This window comes from Cynocephalus volans, chromosome 8 (assembly GCF_027409185.1).
Source record: "Cynocephalus volans isolate mCynVol1 chromosome 8, mCynVol1.pri, whole genome shotgun sequence".
In the NCBI taxonomy this organism is placed as follows: Eukaryota; Metazoa; Chordata; class Mammalia; order Dermoptera; family Cynocephalidae; genus Cynocephalus; species Cynocephalus volans.
The window spans coordinates 36,515,469-36,537,102 of record NC_084467.1 but is presented as its reverse complement, the minus strand read 5'-3'; the positions used below and the strand labels follow the sequence as shown (position 1 = coordinate 36,537,102).

The following is a 21,634-nucleotide window of genomic DNA, read 5'->3' as shown; positions in this document are numbered from 1 at the left end:
TTGCCAACAGAATTAATTTCTTCTTCCAAAAAACTTTCTATGGCTTTGACATTTCTCTTCTCTAGAGAGGGAGACCAACGAGTGACTACTTGTGCAGTTTTAGACTGCTAGTTCTGATTAAGTCACTGCCTGCCACTAATTCCTGGAACAGCAATCCTCCCTGGGAGGAAACTGCCATTTTACACTTCAAAGCAATTATAAAGGGAGATAAATTCCAGGCAGGGACTGCTCTGAAGTCCTCCCTCAATTTTGATTTTGGCTTTCTTAGGTTAAATGGGATCATCATTAAAAGAAATTCTAAAACCCTAACTCTGTGATTAAAAACCTAAGCAATTAGCAGACATACGAGTTAGTCCCCTTTCCCTAGTTATTTTTACTTCAAAGTGAAGAATGCGACAAGAGTGGACAATTAGAATCTCCTGCAGTGGGGACACAGAAGCAGGGCATTTTCCACGGCATTTAACATGGCGCTCTTGTCCCCACCCGTCCTCCAGGGGCACTGCACAGGTGAGACGGAGATATAATTTTATAAACCCTGCTCTGGCAGACAAACATATTTCAGCAAACTGCATTAAAATATTGAGAAAGGGGAGGAAGAGGAAGAGAGAGAAACCTATCCCACTTGGACAGATAGAGCCACTACCACTCGTATGTCCCCAAGGTCCCACACATCCCATTGTAGTGGTTTTGAAACTTGGCCAGAAGTTTTATTCACCCCTCTTCCCATTGAGGTGTGGGGTCTATGAGTGTTCCTTGAATCTGGTCAGGAAGCGATGCTGTGTGACTCATGTGGCTTGGTCAGTAAAGGCCATGCATCTTTGATCTAGAATATCTTGGAAGCTTGCTCTTGGCTGCCCCTTTTGAAACCTGGCCACCAAGCTGTGCAAGCCAAGGCTACATAAAGAGACTCTGTGAAGGTGCTGCAGTTGACAGGCCCAGCTGAATCCTGCTTCCAAGCCCCCAAGTGATCCCAGGCCCCCAGGCGGGGCCTAAGGTGAGACAAAAGAGGCATGTGCCTCGGGTGCAAAATTCAGGGGGGGCAAGAAACTCAGAAATGAAAATAAATACTATTTTAAGGCAATCTTTTCAAAAAAATCAAAAATTAATGCAAAAAGTTTCCATATGAACAACATATCAAAATGTTAAGTGAAGACAAGATTAGTGAGAGTGCTGTCAAGCAAAAGGAAAAATCCACGATCCTGATCCTCACTAGCTTTGCTCCAGTCCTAGCTGTGGCCAGCTCCTCCCCAGATGAGGCCCCAGGCGTCACAGAGCAGAGGCAATCCATCTCCACTGTGTCCTGTTCAATTTTCTGATCCACAGAATATATGAGCATAATAAAATAGCGGTGGTTTTGTGGCACTAAATTTGGGGTTGTTTGTCACAAGCAATAGGTAATTGGAAGACACAGCCTCACCCTAGCCATTAGGACTATGGTTGGACATCTGGGCTGAAAATACTAAGAATTCCAAATTCTACTCCCAGTGTGACAATTGTCAGTGTAAATTAGGGTATACACAATTCATTCATCCCAATTCATTCAGCAAATATTTAAGGGCCTACTTTTGCTAGTACAATACTGTTTAGGCTCTGTCATACAAAGATAAACTAAAAGACGTGGTCCCAACTCTTCTAGCAGAGGACAGCCAATAAATAAGTGAGAAAAAAACAAACAAACAAGGTGATATCCAAAGGAGATAAGTGTTATGATGTAATATAATGGAGATAGACTGAGGCGGGTGGTGGGAGGGAGTGGGGAGGCTTTAGAAAGGGTGGTCAGAGAGGGCCTCTCTCACAGGTGACATCTGAGCTCACACTTGAAATTGGACAAATAATCCATCAGTCCAAGGTCCAGGGGAAGAGCCTTCCATGTTTTGCAGGCAATGGCAAGTACCTGGTGATTTCAGTCTAGATGCAATGGGAAGCTAAGGAGTGATATTGTGTAATGTATATTTTAAAAATTCATCATTCTTGGAAAAGAAAGACAAAAACAATCATTCTGGCTGCAGTGGGAGAATGGATTACAGAGGGATAGATTGGAACCAGGAAGATAAATTAGAAGACAGGACAGTGGATTAGACTAGGGTAATCACAGTGGGGACAGAGAAGGTAAGTGGAGATAAAGCCTAGAAGACTTGGTAAGCATGGAATGGGGTGGGAGATGAGAGAAAGTTAATCTGGTATTAGTCTTACACTTTTCACTTGAGCAGTTGGGTTGGTGATGGTACCCTTTACTGAGATAGAGGAAATAGGAGAAAGAACAGGTTTTGGGAAGAACATCAAGAGATTTGTTTTGGCCATAAGACTCTTAGACAACCACATGGAGATTTCAGGGAGAGATCAGGGCCAGAGATACAGATTTGTTATGTGTATTGTTGGAGTGAGCAGGACCGAAGCCATGTTGGGACCTAAAACCGAATGGGCTGTAGACAAATTTTAAAAAGACAGTTTTTTTTCTTGGCATGCATTTCTCTGAGTTCCCTCTTTCCCCATGGTTATTTAATATTTTGAACCTGGTTGTTGGGAAAATAGAATAGTTTGGTCAGGGCCCTCGCCTCGGGTCTAGTCGGGTGTGGTTCTAGCATGCCCTTTGTAAGCAAATTGTGCGTGTGTCTATGTGTGTGTGTGTGTGTGGAGTTAGTGCGCATGTGCGCCAATGTATCTTTTTAGTTTTGTTGCTATTCTTGTGTTCTTCAAAGAGAGAGAGAGAAGAGACAGAGGAGGAGTTTTAGTGAAGCAGGTGGGCAGGCATCTCCCTCAGGCACCTGCCTTGCGCGGCCATGCTTTCCAACCTACAGCTTCCAAGGACCTTTTTGCGAGTTACCTAGCTCATAGACTTGCATGTAAGGGGTCTGGTGACCCAGCCTGGCCTGTGAAGGGTTTGTGACCCAGTCTGTGAATGGGCTTGAGGGGTCTGTGAGCTCCAGACCAGCCCGAGCTTGGCAATTGGCCCAGTTGGTACAGGATTACCGGCAGGTAAAAGAGCCCGACAACTGGCGTGGTCACCTAGCTTTACAATCGATGTCATGAACAGGATTAAGAGTGCCACAATTGGCAATGTTGACAGGATTCCAGACATTAGCAGACCACCACAATTTGGCATAGTCGGCAGGATTCTGACGTTAGCCTAGCTCCACAACTAGCATGGTTGTTTAGCTAGACACTGGTTATGGGGCAAGATGACATTATTTACATGAATGTAAAGTTGTTTTCCAGCCAGCCTAGATCTGCAGACTTGCAGGTACTACCCAGACCCTGAAGTAAGGATGGTAGCAGAAACCAGATGGAGTCTTGGTGAGACCTTGCACCTGAGGCCTTGCATGAAGCCCTCACTGCTCATGTGTCCCTACCTCCTGCTTTTCATTTCCCATGTCTCATCCCCTCATTCCCCTCTTTAAAAACCCCTCAGCAAACCTGAGTCTTTGAGATGGCTTTAGCCTGGCCATTCTCCTTCAGGTTTACTGGAGAGATGGGTGAGCCTGACATCTCTCCTCAGGTCACCAGTATTCCCGAATAAAAGCTGACTTCCATTTTTACCAACGTTCGACTTTTGAGTGGTTTGTTTTTGTCTGGAGGCAGGCAGTTGGACCTGTGAGTTTGGTATCAATTTGCGGGAGCCTCAGCTGGAGCTGAGTGTGCCCTGTAACAGTATGTGTGTTTGTGTGTGTATACATAATTTAAAGCTATGGCACCAGAGAAAATCATTTAGGGAGAAAATATAGATAAAGAGATGAGAATGGGCTGACCCAACAGTCTGGGAGAGAAACAAGAGAAATTAGCAAAGGAGACTATGGTGAAACCAGTGGGCAGGAGGACAACTCAAAGAAAGTAGCATCACAGAGGCCAAGAGAAGGCGAGGCAGTGGTTAGCTGGGTCAAAAGCAGCTGAGAGGTCAAGAAGGAAGAAAATGAAAAAATAAGAAGCTGGAGGAGAACCTAGGGTCAAGCAGGTATGCATTCCTAATACTACAATTTTGTCTTTTTTTAAAGATATGTCTTTTAAGTCTCTTTTAATCCACAGATTCCCAAGGAAGGGCTCTGATGGAGTTTGGATGTTTTGTCCCCTCCAAAACTCATGTGGAAATTTGATCTCCAATGTGGCAGTGTTGGAAACTGATTGAGTCATGGGGGCGGATCCCTCATGAATGGATTAATGCTCTCCCTGGGGGTGGGGGCCTGAGTGAGATCTCGCTCTGTTATTTCCCACGAGAGCTGGTTGTTTAATAGACCCTGGCACCTCCCCTCTCTCTCTTGCTTCCTGTCGCCATGTGATCTGCTTGTACCCACTGGCTGCCTGCCACTTTCCACCATGGATAGAAGCAGCCTGAGGCCCATGCCAGATGCAGCTGTCCCAGAATCATAAACCAAATAAACCTCTGTTCTTTATAAATTACCTGGTCTCAGGTATTTCTGTTATAGCAACACAAAAAGACTAATATAGGCTCTTTTTTAAGGTGGGCGATACAGAGCATATTTTCATGTCACTGGAGATGATCCAACAGAGAAAAGGAAGAGGTTAGCTATAGAAGAGAAGTCTTTGAGGGATGTGCTTTGGAGAACAAGCAGAAGTAGAAGAGGGGGGACTGTGACAGGAACAGGGACTCTCTGTTGTGATGGGAAGGAGGGCAGAGAACATAGCTGACCGGTCAGGTAGGTTGGAGGATGTGGGGGTGGGGAGGAGGTGAGGCCATCAGCTGGCCCTTCCATTACGGTCACCTGCTGCAAGGTTAACAATCACCAGGCACTCTAAGCCTCTTCTCCTGTTTTCACTGGCCTGTTCCCTGAGAATTCCATTTTCCCTGTAGCCTTCTCAGGGGAAGGATGTCAATCTCCCCCTAACCCCCACGCAGCATGGGAGGGAGCCCAGACTCTCCCCTTCCAAACCATCTGTTCTTCTCCTCCTCAATACCAGCCAACACAAATAAACCCAGTATCTTGCATAGTTCCTGGCACACCACAGACAATCAATAAATACTTGTTTAAAATGACAAACAAGCCCCACCCTTTTAAGGTCAGTCCGTGCAAACCATATTCCCTGCTAACTCATCACTCTCATCCAGATTCTCTCAGTCACAGGCTTCCCCTCTACTCTGTTGCCACCATCCCTCGTTGTGCAATTTGCAATTTGGTGTTCTCAAACTCGAAGAGATTCTTCTCTGGTCCTCTCTGGTCACCCACTGTTAGGACCACACCTAAGGCCTGTCAGTCTTTCCCACTCCTGCCTTGGAAGGAATTTCAGGGGGAACGAATACCTTATTCTCTCCCTTCACTTCAATTCTGCACTAATCATGTGAAACAGTTCCCCCTAGTGGACAAACATTACATACGCATTCTGTACATTTGGAATTATGTGGAGACTATTTTTGAAATGCCTGGTAAAAAGAGAATAATTCATCCATTCAAGAGACATTTCCTGGGGCTGGCCAGTTCGCTCAGCTGGTTAGAGTGTGGTGTTACAACACCAAGGTCAAGGGTTTGGAGCCCCTTATTGGCCGACCACCAAAAAAAAAAAAAATCCCACCAAAAAACAAAAAGCAAGAGACATTTCTTGAGCACCTGTTATGAGTGTGGCATATCTGAAATTGTTTTGAGGCGCAGTTTCACTGTTATCACATGAACAGACATCAAAACAAAAAGGCAGTGACAAAGTGTCATGTTCCTGCTGCCTCTGCCATAGTGTTAGCTCTGACTGAATAAGTTCAGAGGGACCCTAAACTAGGCCAATACTGGAAGAAGCTGGGGCTAGTTCCAACTCTGGAGGAGTTCATCAGCATAAGTCTTTTTTTTTTTTCCTGTAAACTTATTCAGTGAACTTGTACAGAGCACCCATCATGTTCTAGGTCCTGTGTTGGAAAAAGAGATGAATCAGGCCATCTCTCTGCCCTGGAGTTGCTCAGAGGTCTGGAGGAGAAAGGCACACAGCTAAGTACTCACTAGTGCAGTGGGTATGAGCAGTATTCACTCACTCGCTCACTCACTCAACAAACATGCAATGATGACCTAACATATGCTAGGGATCGTGCTGAAGATATAAGGATAAAAACCACCATAGCTGCACTGAAGTTGTGTACAGTCTATACATGGAGGAGGTACTGGAGGGGGGTGGGGACAGGGTGGCTCAAAGGAAGGAGGACTGACATTTGGGCAGGGGTTGAAGGCAAGGTCAGGGAAGAAATGCTTAAGCTGAGAAGCCATGGGTGAGTAAGAGTGGCCATGTGTGCGACACGGAGGTGGGACAGGGCGAGGAAGGTCTCAATGCTACCCAACCTAGTCTCTTTGGGATTGTTTGATTAAGCTTCCCAACATGATTCTACTGCCAGGTCACCCCTTGCTCCAGTGCCAGCAACAACTCTCTGCCACTGGGTCTGAGCTTTAGGTAGGTCCTGCTACCACTCCACCCCTCACTGGCAGCACTTCCTCAGCTAGGACCTCTGCTGCAGCTGGTAACCCATAGATGTCAACATAGCTTTACTTCTCGACATACAAGGCCCATATCTGCACACATGTCTGGGCACAAACAAATACAAAATTGATAATGCTGCTGAAGGAATAACCTGATTGACATTCAGTTTAAATACTGCTGCCAAAAATGAATCTAAGTTGAAAGTGAGTCTCCAGACCTTTGTTGATCTTCCCCAGGACCTCACTTGCACGTCCGAACTCCAGTACCTGTCTGCTTCTTCCACCCCTCCCAGGCTTCCTGGACCTGGAGCTCAGCCTGTCGTCCTGGACATAGGAGTCCCTATATGCACCAGTACCCAGCCCATTCCTGCCTTAATGGGCCACTCTGTCCTGGTCTCCTCGGCCCTGCCCATTTCCACTTCCATATGCCACTTTATTCTCCATACCCAGGCAGTTCCCTGTCCTGTCAATTCTCTCTTCCCAGGGTCTATGTATCCAGCTAGACCAGTACATTCTTATTTCGTTGTCTGAACAACCCAAAAGGCCTCCCAACTGGCCTCCAGCCTCCAGCCTCCCTGTGGCTCTATCCCAGCTGGCACAGTGCTACCGGGCAATCTTCCTGAAGCACTGTGTTCCCTCTGCCCTCCCCGGGCACTGAAAAGTTAGTTCACTTTTCAGTGGCTCCATGCTGCCTACTGGAGAGAGTGCCAGTACTGTACCTGGCATCCAAAATGCTCCTCAATCTGGCCCTAGCTTCCCTTTCTAGGTTTTCCTAAAACTAGACCTCTGCCAAACCTCCACCAAATGAGCTACTCGTCATTCCCCAGACACATCTTGTACTTCCCTATGTCTATGTCTTCGTTTTTTTTACAATTCCTGTTTCCAGAATGTCCCCTCTGCTCCTTTCTTTTTCTTTTTTGGCAGCTGGCTGGTACAGGGATCTGAACCATTCCCCTCTGCTCCTTTCTACCGTCCAAAATCCTTCCCATTCTCCAAGGCTCAGTTCAGACACCACCTCGGTGAACCCTTGCTTGATCCCTCCTGTTGAAAATAGAATCTCCCTTCTCTGAACTATTATGGGAAAAGCGAAGGAAATACATCCTTTAAATACCTGCCACGTTCTTTATGTTAAAAGCATAAGCTTTAAAGTCAGACAAATCTGGTTTGAATCAAACTAGCTGTGCATCCCTGGGAAGCATACTTAATCTCTCTGTGCTTCAACGTTTTATCTTGAAATACATAAAGCATAAAAATATCTATCTCCATCACTCATTCATTTAAATATTTGAATACCTAATATGTACTAGGCTTTGTACTCTCATGGTTATTTTGAGAATTAAATGAAATGATGTATAAAAAGCGGTTGCACATAGGGGCACTCAATAAATGAAAACTTATTAATACTACCATTATCTTAGTTTCTTAGAAGGACATTCCTCTGGATGATTTCTGTGTAGAGGAGAAGCATTGTAATAACTGTTAAAGCACCATGTGGCTGACTGGAAGCACGGAACACGACTGTCACTTTCTGAATAACTCACTGATGGATACTGAACCAGCATCTTCTATCTGCTAAGGCCATCCATCCAGGACACTCAACAACAAGGCTTTTTGTGACTAAGAGAAAACTTCTGAGATTTAATCTGCCTGGTGCTCGCTGCCACCTTCCTTGATCTGGAGTAGGTCTCCCTACCTTCATACTGGACTTCCAGGTGCATCGTGTCCAGTACCTTTAGCACGCAGTCCACGATGCTGGGGTGTGTGGTTCCAATGATCGACTGACAAGACAGACAACAGGACAAGGTGGTTACTCTTTAGATCTTGTCCACCAGGAAGAAATGAAATGCAGACTTCCAACAGCTAGGCACCCAGGTGAATGGGAAGAGGGAGGGCGGGAGAGCAGTGGTGAGTCACTGGGCCTGGAACCCACCCCCTAGAGAGGAGGGGCAGAGATGGGTGGCCAAAAATCTGACTGGGAATCTGCCGAGGTTGCCTCTGAAACTTCAGGCTCTGGAGGCATTAAGTCAATGCTACTTGGTCACCTGCTAGAGGTGCCAGAACAAGGTCTATCTTGGTTGGGGGGAGGAAGGACACTGGGCAGGGAAGTGGAACTCATCCCAGATTGTAAAATCTTCTCTTCCTCAGGAACCCCACCCCAGCGGTCAATTCCTCTTTCTTACCTTTTCAGATTTTTCCCATGTATTGGTTCCTCTCCTTTAGCATTAAACATCCTCAAGCTCACCCATATTTAAGAAAGTTACCCTTCAACTCTGTTTTCTCCTTTGTTATTGCTCCTTTTTTCCTCCTTTACATCTGCTGTGGATTGATTTAATTGTACCTTCCAAAGTTCATACATCAGAAGCTTAATTCCCACTGTAACTGTTTTTTTTTGTTTGTCTGTTTGGTTTTTTTTTTTTTTTTAAAGATGACCAGTAAGGGGATCTTAACCCTTGACTTGGTGTTGTCAGCACCATACTCTTCCAAGTGAGCCACAGGCCGGCCCCCCACTGTAACTGTTGAGGGTGGGAAATCTGTTATAGTAATTGAAAGATGGGGTAATTGAAGAGGTGATTAGATTGTAAGACCATGGCATAGTGAATGGATTGATAACAGTGGTCAGGGTTGTGTTTCTGAGGACTTTAAAAGTCGAGCAAGTGAGAGTCTCTTTCTCTGCCCCACCATTCTGCCATGTGAGACCCCTGCATCACCATCAAAGAAGGCTCTCACCGCACGTGTTCCCTGGCCTTAGGACTTCCCAGCCTCCCAAACTGTAAGCAATAAATTTTGTTTTCTTTATAAATTACCCAGTTCCATGTATTTTGTTATAAGCAATAGAAACAGAATAATACAACATCTAAGCTTCCCAAGAGAAGCCACTTCTTCATTCCCCATTCATCCTTTGACAGGCTGCTGCAATTTAATTTTTCCTGCCATAGGACAGTGCCCTAATTCACCAAAACTTTTCCTGCAGGGATCGTCTTTCTATTTCACCCTTACTTAATCTCTTTGTTGTATTTGACTCAGATGATCATGTCCTCCTTACTGAAACGCTTTTCCCTTGATTTTTACAGCCCCATATTTTCTACTTTCCTTCTATCACTTTCATTAATCTTTTTCAAAGAGGCTGAGTGGTATGTGGAAAGAATAAGAACTTTAAAGTTACAGAGAGCTGGATTTAAATCCCCACTTGGTAATACCTTTACTTAGTGTATGGCCTTGGATATGTCACTTAACACACCTCCCTGAGGCTCAGTTCGATCATCTTTAAAATAGGGATAATAATATCTGCCTCCATCTGCTACTGTTTAGACTAAAAGAGATAATGAAAATAAGCCCTAACACAGTGCCTGACATGCAGGAGGCACTTCATAAATGGATACTGTGGAAATAATAATGACAATCAGATCTGTTTTGTTGGATCTTCTTCCTCAGCTCATCTCTTAAGTGTTGGAGGTATTCCTTCTCTTCCCTTCTTGCTCCGCACATTCTACCTGGTGATCTTATTTAGTTATTGCTTCTCTCCTTGTGAAATACAACTGATGTCTTCATCTTGGGCCTCTCCTTGTACTTTTATTTTCTATTGTCCAATGGTTATCTCTACTAGCTGTGTTGAGCAGTGATTCCTCAATCAAGCTGGGAATCAGAATCACTTGGGGAGCTTAAAAGGAAAAAGTATGAAGGTAATTCAGAAAGTTCATGGAGGGCTGGCTGGTTAGCTCAGTTGGTTAGAGCATGATGTTGATAACATCTAGGTCCAGGGTTCATTTCCTGTACAGGCTAGCCACAAAGAAAAAAAAAATGTGGAAAAGTAGAATTGAAAGGTAATATGAGAATCTTTCCATGAACTTTCTGAATTACTCTTGTATTACCAAGGGCCACCTGAGAACTGTCAGGTTCCACGGGAGGGAGGCTGGGGATTCAGTATTCTTTAAACAAGTCACCCGATTATATCTTCTGCAACCAGTTTGGCCTGCTCCTCAGTTGGGCACTTGGGAACCTGGAGCAAGGCCCATCAAGTTTATTGGGTCAAAACCTAACTCCTCTCAAATCAAACTGATTTCTCCTCTTTATTCTTGCTCTCCTTGGTGGTGCACAATTCATCCTGCTGGTTAAGTCCAAAGCTGTATGTCATCTTTGATTCCTTTTCTTTTACTGCCCTAAGTCCCAGGCCTTCTGCCTCAGAAATGTCTGTCCAACCTGGTTGCCTCTATTCCCACTGCCACTACCACCGTTCAGGCCTTATCATTTCTTTGATTTCTTAGCTGCCTCCCTGCCTCCAGGCCATCCTCTGGAGCTGTTCTGAAGGCATTTGATGGCTCAGCTTAAAACCACTTTTTGAGCTTCTATCCCCTCCTCACTACACATGATGTCTTCGTATGGTCACCATGCCCCAAATCTGACTTTGCTTGCATTTTTTTTTTTTTTTTTTTTTTCTAAAGATGACCGGTAAGGGGATCTTAACCCTTGACTTGGTGTTGTGAGCACCACGCTCAGCCAGTGAGCGAACCGGCCATCCGTATATGGGATCCGAACCCGGGGCCTTGGTGTTCTCAGCACCGCACTCTCCCGAGTGAGCCACGGGCCAGCCCCTTTGCTTGCATTTTAAGGCACTGTCTGAGAGAAGGGCAGAAGCCAACAAGAAAAAAGGAGCTTTCTCAAGCACTGGAGATCTGGCCTCTTCACTTACATGCTGTCTACAGATGCACCATGATTCTTTCCCTATCACATTGACTCCTTTAATCGTTTCTACAATCCTTTGATCATCCTTGTTGCTTGTCTCAACCACTTTTAAGCCTGCCAGCATCTTTCTGATCCTTAAGTAAACAGGACAAATCACTCTGCTGGGAGACATGAACTCTCTGCCCTGCTGTGGCCTTCTGGAAGTAACGCTGATTGAACAGGAGACATGCAGTAGGAGGCTGAGCTGTTTCTCATGCCTGTGTGGAGTGCAACTGTGGAAGGTAATTGTGAGATTACTGCACTTGAATCAGAACCACAGGAGCACGCAAGCTTGGCTCACCTGGGCAGTCCTGAGAGTCTGCAGGGACAGCTGTTGAGCTTTGGGGGATGCAAAAGGCAGCAAAGCTATTAGACCTTTATATACTTGATTCTGGTACTTGGGATTACCATGGACCAAAGAATCCAATAGAATCTGCACTTCTTCCTGGGTCTCTTCCGACTTAGACTTTGCCAAAAATTCTGCTATGGATCGTACACCTGAATGAAGAAGAGAGGAAATGTTGGACTGAAAAGGATTTATGAAAACAATCTCCATTCAAGATTACATAATATGAATAGAATTAAGATCTCTTTAACCAAGCCTCTTCAATCAAAGCAAAACTGAGGCTTTGTTCTCATGATGCATCACTGTCTTGTTCACCTTATGTGGCCAGAAGATTTTGTGTCAACATGGGCATGTCAAAACTTGTGTTTTAAAATTACTCTGCAAGGGCCGGCCCGTGGCTCACTCGGGAGAGTGTGGTGCTGATAACACCAAGGCCCCGGGTTCGGATCCCATATACGGATGGCCGGTTCGCTCACTGGCTGAGCGTGGTGCTGACAACACCAAGTCAAGGGTTAAGATCCCCTTACCGGTCATCTTTTGAAAAAATAAAAAAATAAAAAAAAATAAATAAATAAATAAAATAAAATTACTCTGCAAAACGTACAAATGAAACACACATTTTTTGTTTGTTTTTGGCAGCTGGCCAGTATGGGGATCCAAACCCATGACCTTGGTGTTACCACACTCTCCCAAGTGAGCTAATTGGCCAGCTCCCAAATATGCATTTTTTTATTGCTATATGATAACACTTGTATAGTGCTCAGCAGTTTACAAAATGTTTTGACAAATACCACCTCATTTAATCCCAGAAACTATACTGAGAGGGAGGTGTTAGTCCCATTTTATGGATGAAGACACTGAGGCTCAGAGAGGCCATGGGGAGACAGAGAGGAGAGCCATGATGAAAGTGCAGGGTGGGAAGTGCTTTGCAAAAGGGAGGTGTGGGGGACGGCGTCTCCTTTACATGCCTCAGTCAGAGCACTTGATAGATTATACCAGAAATACTGGATTATTTACCTTTCTCAGAAGACTAAGCTCTTCGTGGGACAGGGACTGTATTTTATTCATCCATATGTTCTTAGCACCATAGCATATACCTAGCACACAGTAGGTATTCAATAATTTTATTTCATGGGCCAGCCCGTGGCTCACTTTGGGAGAGTGTGGTGCTGATAACACTAAGGCCACGGGTTCAGATCCCTATATAGGGATGGCCGGTTAGCTCACTTGGTAAAACATGGTGCTGACAACACCAAGTCAAGGGTTAAGATCCCCTTACCGGTCATCTTTTAGAAAAAAAAAATAAATAATTTTATTTCAAATTTATTTCTAGAGTTATTTATAACTCAGTTTCACAAATATTTTAGTCAAAGCTCAATAGGTCTTTGTTGAATGGGTGCATGAAAGAGGATATATTTAAATGGAGAAGTATTTCTAAGACCACCATTGAAAACTTTGAGCAAATGATGAATCAGGAAAATCATAAATCCAGGTCTTCCAGTGGTGACACAGACGGGAGCTAATTGAGTCCACTGTACAAAATGCTTCCTGTGCCACCAGTTCTATACTGCTTTTTCCTCTGGCAGTGGTGGGTGCTGCCACCATTTCACCCAGGCCCCGAGGGGAACATGGGAATGGACAGGCTTGCCATATACGGTACCCACCGTAGCTTTCACAAATGAGCTCCTTGTACTTCCTGCCGGAGTTTGCAATAACCTGAAGTAGCTTGACAGCTTCCTTCTTGTCCTCCTCCTTGGTCTTCTCCAGCCCAAGTATTTCCAAGAGTGTTAGGACACCTCCAACCTCAAGAAATTCTATAAGGTACCGATTGCTGACCAGAGGGATAGAAGAGTAAAAATAAAACACTTGTCAAGTTCATTGGCATTGATAATTCTAAAGGATCCCAAGGTCCTTTCTTCACATACTTTGCCCTCCTATCCGGGAACTGTCTGTAGATAAAGTGACACAAGAGTTTGGAAATTCTTCCTTCCAGCAGGAAATACTGGAATTAAATACAGCGACACTTCTTGTTTTTGGCTTTCCAGCATCCATTCCCCTTCTTCTTGTCATAGCACCTCAAGTGTTCTTTGGGGAATCACCACTCTGCTGCTCGTGGGCCATGTGGTTTTGGTGGGGTGAGAAGGTGACAGGGTGTCATCATTTGGACTATAGAAATTGGTTCGGGGCTCAGCATGTGAACTAAGTTGGCCCAATAAGGCTCAAACCCTAGGGCTTTCTTGGGAGCCCGTGGAAAAGATACACTCTGTTTTCAGTATGGCTGAGCTATAAGGCTGCATGTCTGGAGCTCCTGAGGACCACAGCACACAGAGGCCTATGAATACAGAAGGGAAGACTGAGAAATGGAGGAAAAGAGAGAGAGTAATGATGACATTGTTTGAGCCCCTGGATCTAGTCAGGCCTGAGATATGTATTTCCACATCTGGATTTTTTAGTTTAGTGAGCCAGTAAATTTCCTTTCCTGAGTCTAGTATGAGTTTGTTTTCTGTAATTCACAAACAAGGAGGTGCTGACCAGTGAAGTGCCAATGAAGAACATGGGATGGAGGAGCAAGGAGAACAGGATTGTGCCCGACACTACCTCTGGGCCCATCCCAAGGGCTACTGGGCACCCACTGGTAACTAGAATCCATGGTCCCCTATGGTGTGAATGCCAAGGACACCACGAGCCTGACATGCCACTGAGAACCCAGAATCTCTCTAGAACAGAACTTACCTGCTTACAGCTGATAAGAAGATGCCAATGGACCTTAGAAGCTTTTCTAAACATGCACCAGTCATATAGCTGTGTGACAAGTTAAAGAGGAAGTTTCAGGGTAGTTTTTCACACAGAAGCCAGACCCTGTGCCTGATTCCTGGTACCACCTACGGCCCAAGATGACCAAGCAGCTGCATTGTGCCCTTTACCCTGAGAAGGGCCACTAGCTGAAGGGGAAATGACAACATATGTGGGGTGGGGGCAGTGGGGGTGCTGGCTTGTTGGTTGTTCTCCAGGAAGCTCCTCTGGGGTAATTCAGCCACCTTGGCTCTGACAGGCGCCCCAGGGAGCAAGGAGGCTCTGAAAAATCAAAGATACATGGAGAAACCTGGAGGTCAATTTCCCAAGCCTCTCTAAGCCATGCCCATTACACCCTTGGTCTCAGCACAGTTCATTACTTTATGCCTCACTCTTAGACTTCTCTAAAAAGAATCAGCTTCATCATTAATTCTCAATTTTGTACTTGCTCAAAGTTTTACACTGGAGGTCACTATCCTTATGAAGAATTGTGCAGCTTCCTAATAAGAATAATAGGAGATGGTGGAAAAATTAAACTCTGATTTAAAACAACCTCAGTATTTAATGTTATTTTTTAATGTGAGCCTTTGCAAAAAGCTTCACTGTAATAAAGCACCCAGAGCATGCATCAGCTCGGATACAAGGTATGAAATCAAGCCACAACAGAAAAGGAACCAGTCAACAATTACTAGGCTCATAACACATCACAGGCTCTTAGAACACTTAAGAAATTAGCTGAAATTATTGCAGCTCATGGAGGATGACTGAGAGCTTCCAAGACTGATAAAGGCTAATGTAATGGGTTGGAGGTAATGGTGCTTTGTTGGGGAGGGGATGTGTGAGACAAATTATCTTTGCTGCACCCTGGTTCCCAGGATGCCAATAGACGTAGAGACAGATTGGCTCATTAGGAAAGGCTCTTTACTGCAAAGACAACGTTTGCTCTGGAGCCAGGCTCCCCTGCCTGTTGCCACCATAGCTGGGGGCCAGGCTAACAGCCCACATGGTAGTCTCTTTATTTGTACATTGTCCCTCCCCTCCTCCCCCCAACCCTGCCCCTGTTCCTGCCTCAGTGCATTCTCTCCCCTTTCTTCAGATACTAGCTAGGATGACCAACTTTTGTCACCTTCTTTTTCCTCTGTCCTAGGGCTAGTCTTGTTTTCTTTCTTTTTTTTTTTGCAGCTGGCCAGTAATCTTGTTTTCATAGTTACTATACACATTTCTGTCTACTGTTTCCAGCAATTAGTTCCAGAAGGTTACCACTATGGGTAGAGGCTAACAAGTACCAGCATTTGTTGTGTGCCATGCACTGTGTTGACTGCTTGGCTTGCATTGTCTCATATAGTCCTCACCATGGCCCTCCAGTGGGTGCTGTTAGTATTTCCATTTGCTTCATGGGTCACATGAGGTAACAATCTCTGACAGGTTAGTGACCTGCCCAAGGTCTCAAAGTGAACTGATGAACCAGGATTTGAACCAGGGCAGTCTGGCTTAGAGTCTGAGCTATCCCTATCAGGCCTTCCTGCTTGTAGACAAGTGGAGGGGGTGGGGATATTTATGCAGATGGCCCCTCTGTACGGTGCTGCAGGTGGAGCTGGGGGTCTGCACTGTCCACTGAGTGGGAGACACTGAAGTACAGTGGATGGCAAATAGGCATTGGGCCAGACAGACCCAGCCCAAACCTTACCTCTGACACTTACTAGTAAGTTACTCAACCTTTTCAAGGCTCATCTTTCTTTTTTTTTTTTTTTTTAAAAGATGACCGGTAAGGGGATCTTAACCCTTGGCTTGGTGTTGTCAGCACCACGCTCAGCCAGTGAGCTAACCGGCCATCCCTATATGGGATCCGAACCCGGGGCCTTGGTATTCTCAACACCGCACTCTCCCGAGTGAGCCATGGGCTGGCCCAAAGGCTCATCTTTCTTATTTATAAAATGGGATAATACCAGGGGCTGTCCAGTTAGCTCGGTTTGTTGGTTAGAGCATGGTGCTGATAAAACCAAGGTCAAGGGTTTGGATCCCTGTACCAGCCAGCGGGGGGGGGGGGGGGGGGGAAGGATAATGATGTTAGATTGATCTGTTTTTCTCTCAAATCCTCCATAAATGGAGGGCTGGGGAGGAGGAGTGGAACTGCTAATTAAAAACACTATATCACTTCAGCCTGTCAAATTTTTTGGAGGGGGTGTGGCGGGCCGGTAAGAGGATCCCCTTTTTTTTGACAGCTGGCCAGTAAGGGTATCCAAATTGTCCAAACCCTTGACCTTGGTGTCACCAACACCATGCTCTAACCAAGTGAGCTAACCAGCCAGCCCTATCAGCCATTCTATTTTCTCTGTATGACAAGGTAACAAAAAGTTAGGAAATTATGAATAATTCTAGGTGTAGAAACTGAATCTACAACTGTTTATTAAAAGCATGGTTCATTCAGTCATTCAATAAGCATGGACTGAGTGTCCACTAAATGTCAGGCACTAGGATTGGCACTTGAGAGAGGGAGAAGAATGATACAAAGACTATTGTAATAAGTGCAATGACTGATAAGAAAAGAGTGGGCCAAACACAGAATTCTTGGCAACACCGACATTTAAGGGGTGGGCAGGAAAGATCCTGCAACAGTGATGGTAGGAGAGCTTAAGAAGGGGCAGTGGCCAAGCAGGGTGAGGCTAGGGAGCACTTGCTTTGGGTCTGAAATTGAAAAGGGCACCAAAAAAACTCAGTAATTAAATAATATTTCATTTAAAAAAATCAAAATTAATATAAAAATCCATCATAAATAAAATATCAATGTTTTAAATAAAGACAGGATCTGACCCTGTGCCCATATGACCCAGCCTCACTCCTCTCACCCTGTGGTCAAATGGAAAATGTTGTCAAGTAAGACAAGGAAGGAAAAGGGAACTTTAGATTTGGCAACAAAGAGGCTGCTGATAACCTTGGTGAGGTTAGTGTCATGAGTTGAGGGGACAAGAGCCAGATTATAGGCGCCAGTGTTTCTTAAATCTTATCTGTGGACTACTGGCATCAGAGTCACCCAGGGTGCTTGTCAGAAAAGAAGAGCCCAGGGCCCCACCCTCAATCTACTAAATCAGAACTGTGGGGGTTGGGGTGGGGAGGTAGACTGTTAATATGTGTTTTAAACCTCTTTTATGCACAATAATGTCTGAGAAACATGAGGATGAACCTAGAGATATATTCAGTGGTATCCCTTTGGCCTGTGTCCTAGGCTTGATTCTGATTAGTAATTTTATCAATGACTTGAATGTAAGAAAAAGGGAGCTGTGTTTACTTAAACCTTCAGTTCTGACTAGCTGCAGACTTTCTAGTTCATTCATTCTTTTATTTAGCAAACATGCACCAAGCATTGTCCTGGGTGTCAGAAACACAGAGATGAGTAGAACAGATACAATGCCTGCCCTCATAGATCTTGTGATCCAGTGGGGGAAAGAGAGATATTAAGCAGGTGATAAATATTATGAAAATAAAGATAGAGGAAGTGCTATGAGTATATATAAGAGGGGAACATAAACTGTCTGGGGCTTAGAAAAGGGCTTCTTGAAAAAGCGATGTTTAAATTGAGACCTGGGGCCGGCCCGTGGCTCACTCGGGAGAGTGCGGTGCTGATAACACCAAGGCCGCGGGTTCGGATCCCATATAGTGATGGCTGGTTAGCTCACTGGGTGAGCATGGTGCTGACAACACCAAGTCAAGGGTTAAGATCCCCTTACCAGTCATCTTTAAAAAAAAATAAATAAATAAATAAAATAAATTGAGACTTGAATAATGGATTAGAAGTTGATCAAATAAGGAGGGAGTTTAGGGAAGGAAAGAGGGTTCAGGCAAGGAGAAAAACATATGATAAACGTGTCTGAGATGAATCCATAGAGTGCTATAGGCACACAGAGCCGGAATATCCTCAAATCTACCTATAACTTGAACTATCACCTCTGAGATAACCAAATCTGTCTTCAGCCCTTATCTGCCTCCAGAGCTCCTGAGCAGTAGGCATTGCAAACTCAACATGTCCCAAACCAAACTTATCTACACGAAAGCTTGCTCCTCTTCTCACATAATGGCACCCTATTCCCCGAGTTTACCAAGTCAGAAATGTGAGAGTCATCCTGTGGCATATGAGTGGAGATGGTAGTTGGATATATAGGTATGGAACTCAGATTCCAGAGAGAAACTGGGGCAGGAATATACCTTTGACAGTCTTCAAATTGGAGTGGTGTTGACATCATGACAATGGGTTAGATCACTCAGGGAGAACCTGAGAGTGAGCAGAGAAGAAGGATGTTGATGGAGTCCCAAGGAACACAAATATTTAAGGGATGGCTGAAGAAGAAAAGGAGCACACAGAAAGAAAGAACACCAAGAGAATGGGTATCATAGAAACCAAGGGAAGAATGTTTTGAGAAATGGGAAAGATTGACAAATTCCACTGAGAGTTCACATATAAGGACTACTGGGTTTTGCAACTGGACAACCATTGGTCACCTTAGCAAGATCTGCATCAGTGGAGTGGGAGGAACAGAAGCCAGATTGCCGACGGGCCGGCCCGTGGCTCACTCGGTAGAGTGCGGTGCTGATAACACCAAGGCCCCGGGTTCGGTTCCCATATACGGATGGCCGGTTCGCTCACTGGCTGAGCGTGGTGCTGACAACACCAAGTCAAGGGTTAAGATCCCCTTACCGGTCATCTTTTAAAAAAAAAAAAAAAAAAGAAGCCAGACTGCCGTGAGCCATCCTGCTATAGGGAACGGCATGGGAGGCTGAGGAGATACTGCTTGTTCTGCAGGCTACAGGGGGTCCTGTGTGTGTGGCGCGGCTCCATGGAAGTTCTTGTTTGTTCACCTTTGATTGCTTGACACGGCTTCCCAGAATTAAACAGCCTAACCTTTTGGCTTAGTATGGCTTTGGGAAATTCCCTAGAATTTCTCAAAGGACACGTTAATAATACATCAAAATTAATTGGTTTATTTAAAAAGGCATCGTCAGTACTAAAGGTGTTTTTGATGCATGTTCCCGGTATGGGTTGGCTCCATTTAATTTTGTTATTAATCTTCCTTGTCAGTGATATGTGCATTAACTCATTGTGGCTGTGGTCATGCTCTTGTACGTGTGGAATGAAGTTGTTATGTTAGATTTCTATCCGTATTCCCCCAGGAAGACGGTGGGTCTCGGTGCAGTAATGTTTATAACTAATTGATCATCAACCAGTTACAGATTTCTTTGTTTCTCCCACTCCCACAGTTTCACTTGATTTACCAAGAACATGTGGTTTCCTTAGTAATAATAAGAATGATATAGTGTGTTTTTGTTAGTTTGAGTAGGATCATTTAACTTTTCACTTTGTCCCCTGTGCTGTTCCCAGAGTCTATTGGCAGGGAAATAAAAGGTATAAACATTGTGATTTTTTTTTTTTTTTTTTTTTTTAAAAGGATGACCAGTAAGGGGATCTCAACCCTTGGCTTGGTGTTGTCAGCACCACGCTCAGCCAGTGAGCAAACCGGCCATCCCTATATAGGATCCGAACCCACGGCCTTGGTGTTATCAGCACCGCACTCTACCGAGTGAGCCACGGGCCGGCCCTAAACATTGTGATTTTGATTTTAAATTAAAATGATCAATATAGGGTATAAGCAATATTAAATTATTAACCATAACTAATCAATGTTATTAAAATTAAGAGTAGTAAGTATAAGTAAGATTTTAAAAGGGTTAAATTGTAAGTTAAGAAGGTTAAGAATTATAGTTTAAACTAAAAGTCTGACGCTCTTTAATGCCAAGCATGCTGCTATTGTATAGTTTCCTGGCCACAAGCCACAGGCTTTGGGGTGAACTATTGATGCATGTGAGGGTGCTTTTATCACAGCATGAGTGCTTTGGAACATTCTGATTTTTCTTTTTCTATAGAGATAAAATAATAAATGTTTTGATTAAAAGATAAATCATCATGTAAAAGGTTAAGTAAAAAATATAAATAAAGCAAGATTTTTGTGGTTGGTGTCCACACTTGCACTAGACATGTGTGGTCCGTCTCTTTCTTTCCTTGCCGATGCCACACCACCTATTCAGGTCCAGCGAATCCTGCGGAGCTGGTCTCCGGCACCAGACTATGTGGGTGGAGGAGAAAAGGGGGAAGAGGAAGTGGAAACAAAGAGAGTCAACAACCTTTTCAAGGAGCTTCACCACGAAGGGCAGGAGCTGGGTGGAATAGAGGTTTGAGATGGGGATTTAATTTTATTTTTAAGGTAGAAGAGATTTTAGCATATACAAATGCTGATGGAAAAAGCTGGTAAATGAGGCAAAGGTGAAAGCGATAGGAGGGAAAGAATAACTAGATGGGAGGGGATTCAAGTGTAGTACAAACAGAGGATTAGCCCTAGACAGAAGGAATACCCACTTGAACTCTGATGGGAGTGAAAAAGGTTAGGGGTGAGAATGAGGACGCAACAATAGGTGGGGAAGACAGGAAGTTGAGGGAGTTCTTGACTTTTGGGATGATAATTTTTATCATTAGATGTCCAGTTCTAAAATATAAGAGAGAATCAAGAAAAAAGCTCCTTGACAATCTTCTCTCTTTTTCTTTTTTGAAGATATAAATTTTTTCTGTTCAGCAAAGGATACGTGATCCTAAGAAAGGTGGTCAGGCGTACCAGGAACAAGCTGCCTCCCTGGGAAAACTCCTGCTCCAATTCAGGGGCAGTCTTGCCTTGGTTGGTTTCAATGAAATTGTTGAGGATGTGACTCCTTGCGACTTTGCCAGCATTGTCCCACTCCTGTAAAAAACTTAACAGCCTGCTAATTGCTGCCTGCTCCTTTATAGAAGTCATGATCAATCAGTCCTGAAGTTGGCTACAGAGGGAGGGAAAACAGACAGGTTACCAGAATGTTTAGAACCACACAAATCCATTACTTTGTGGGTTTTACTTTTCCAGCAATCAACTGGAGGCAGGGTGGGTCTCTGTCCTGTACATGGGTGTAGTTATGTGCAAAACACTCTAGGACTGGTCATGGTCATCTGCTACCTGAAAAAGGAGGCTCCAGCTGGGTTATAATGGAATTAAGAATAACCAGGTAGTAAATGTCTGCTCTTTAAATTTTAGCTTTTTTTTTTTTTTTTTTTTTTGTCCTTTTTGTGACCAGTAAGGGGATCGCAATCCTTAGCTTGGTGTCGTCCGCACCGTGCTCAGCCAGTGAGCGTACCGGCCATCCCTATGTAGGATCCGAACCTGCATGGCGGGAGTGCAGCTGCGCTCCCAGCGCCGCACTCTCCTGAGTGCGCCACGCCATGCGGTTGGCCCTAAATTTTAGCTTTTTGAGGGCTGGCCCATGGCTCACTTGGGAGAGTGTGGTGCTGAAAACACCAAGGCCA

At 44.6% G+C, this 21,634-nt stretch overlaps 1 protein-coding gene across 1 annotated transcript in view; it reads right to left on the bottom strand.

Annotated features, from left to right (window-relative positions):
• The window catches only part of ARMH1 (armadillo like helical domain containing 1), a 37,235-nt gene extending 16,143 nt beyond the window's left edge, over positions 1–21,092 (bottom strand). Inside the window, exons 1-5 of the mRNA XM_063107188.1 lie at positions 20,887–21,092; positions 14,200–14,268; positions 13,131–13,297; positions 11,422–11,618; positions 8,095–8,179 (exon numbers count right to left, since the gene is read on the bottom strand). Of these exons, the coding sequence (XP_062963258.1) occupies positions 8,095–8,179; positions 11,422–11,618; positions 13,131–13,297; positions 14,200–14,268; positions 20,887–21,092 (724 nt within the window). The remainder of the gene's footprint in view (positions 1–8,094; positions 8,180–11,421; positions 11,619–13,130; positions 13,298–14,199; positions 14,269–20,886) is intronic.
• Between the last annotated feature and the right edge of the window lie 542 nt (positions 21,093–21,634).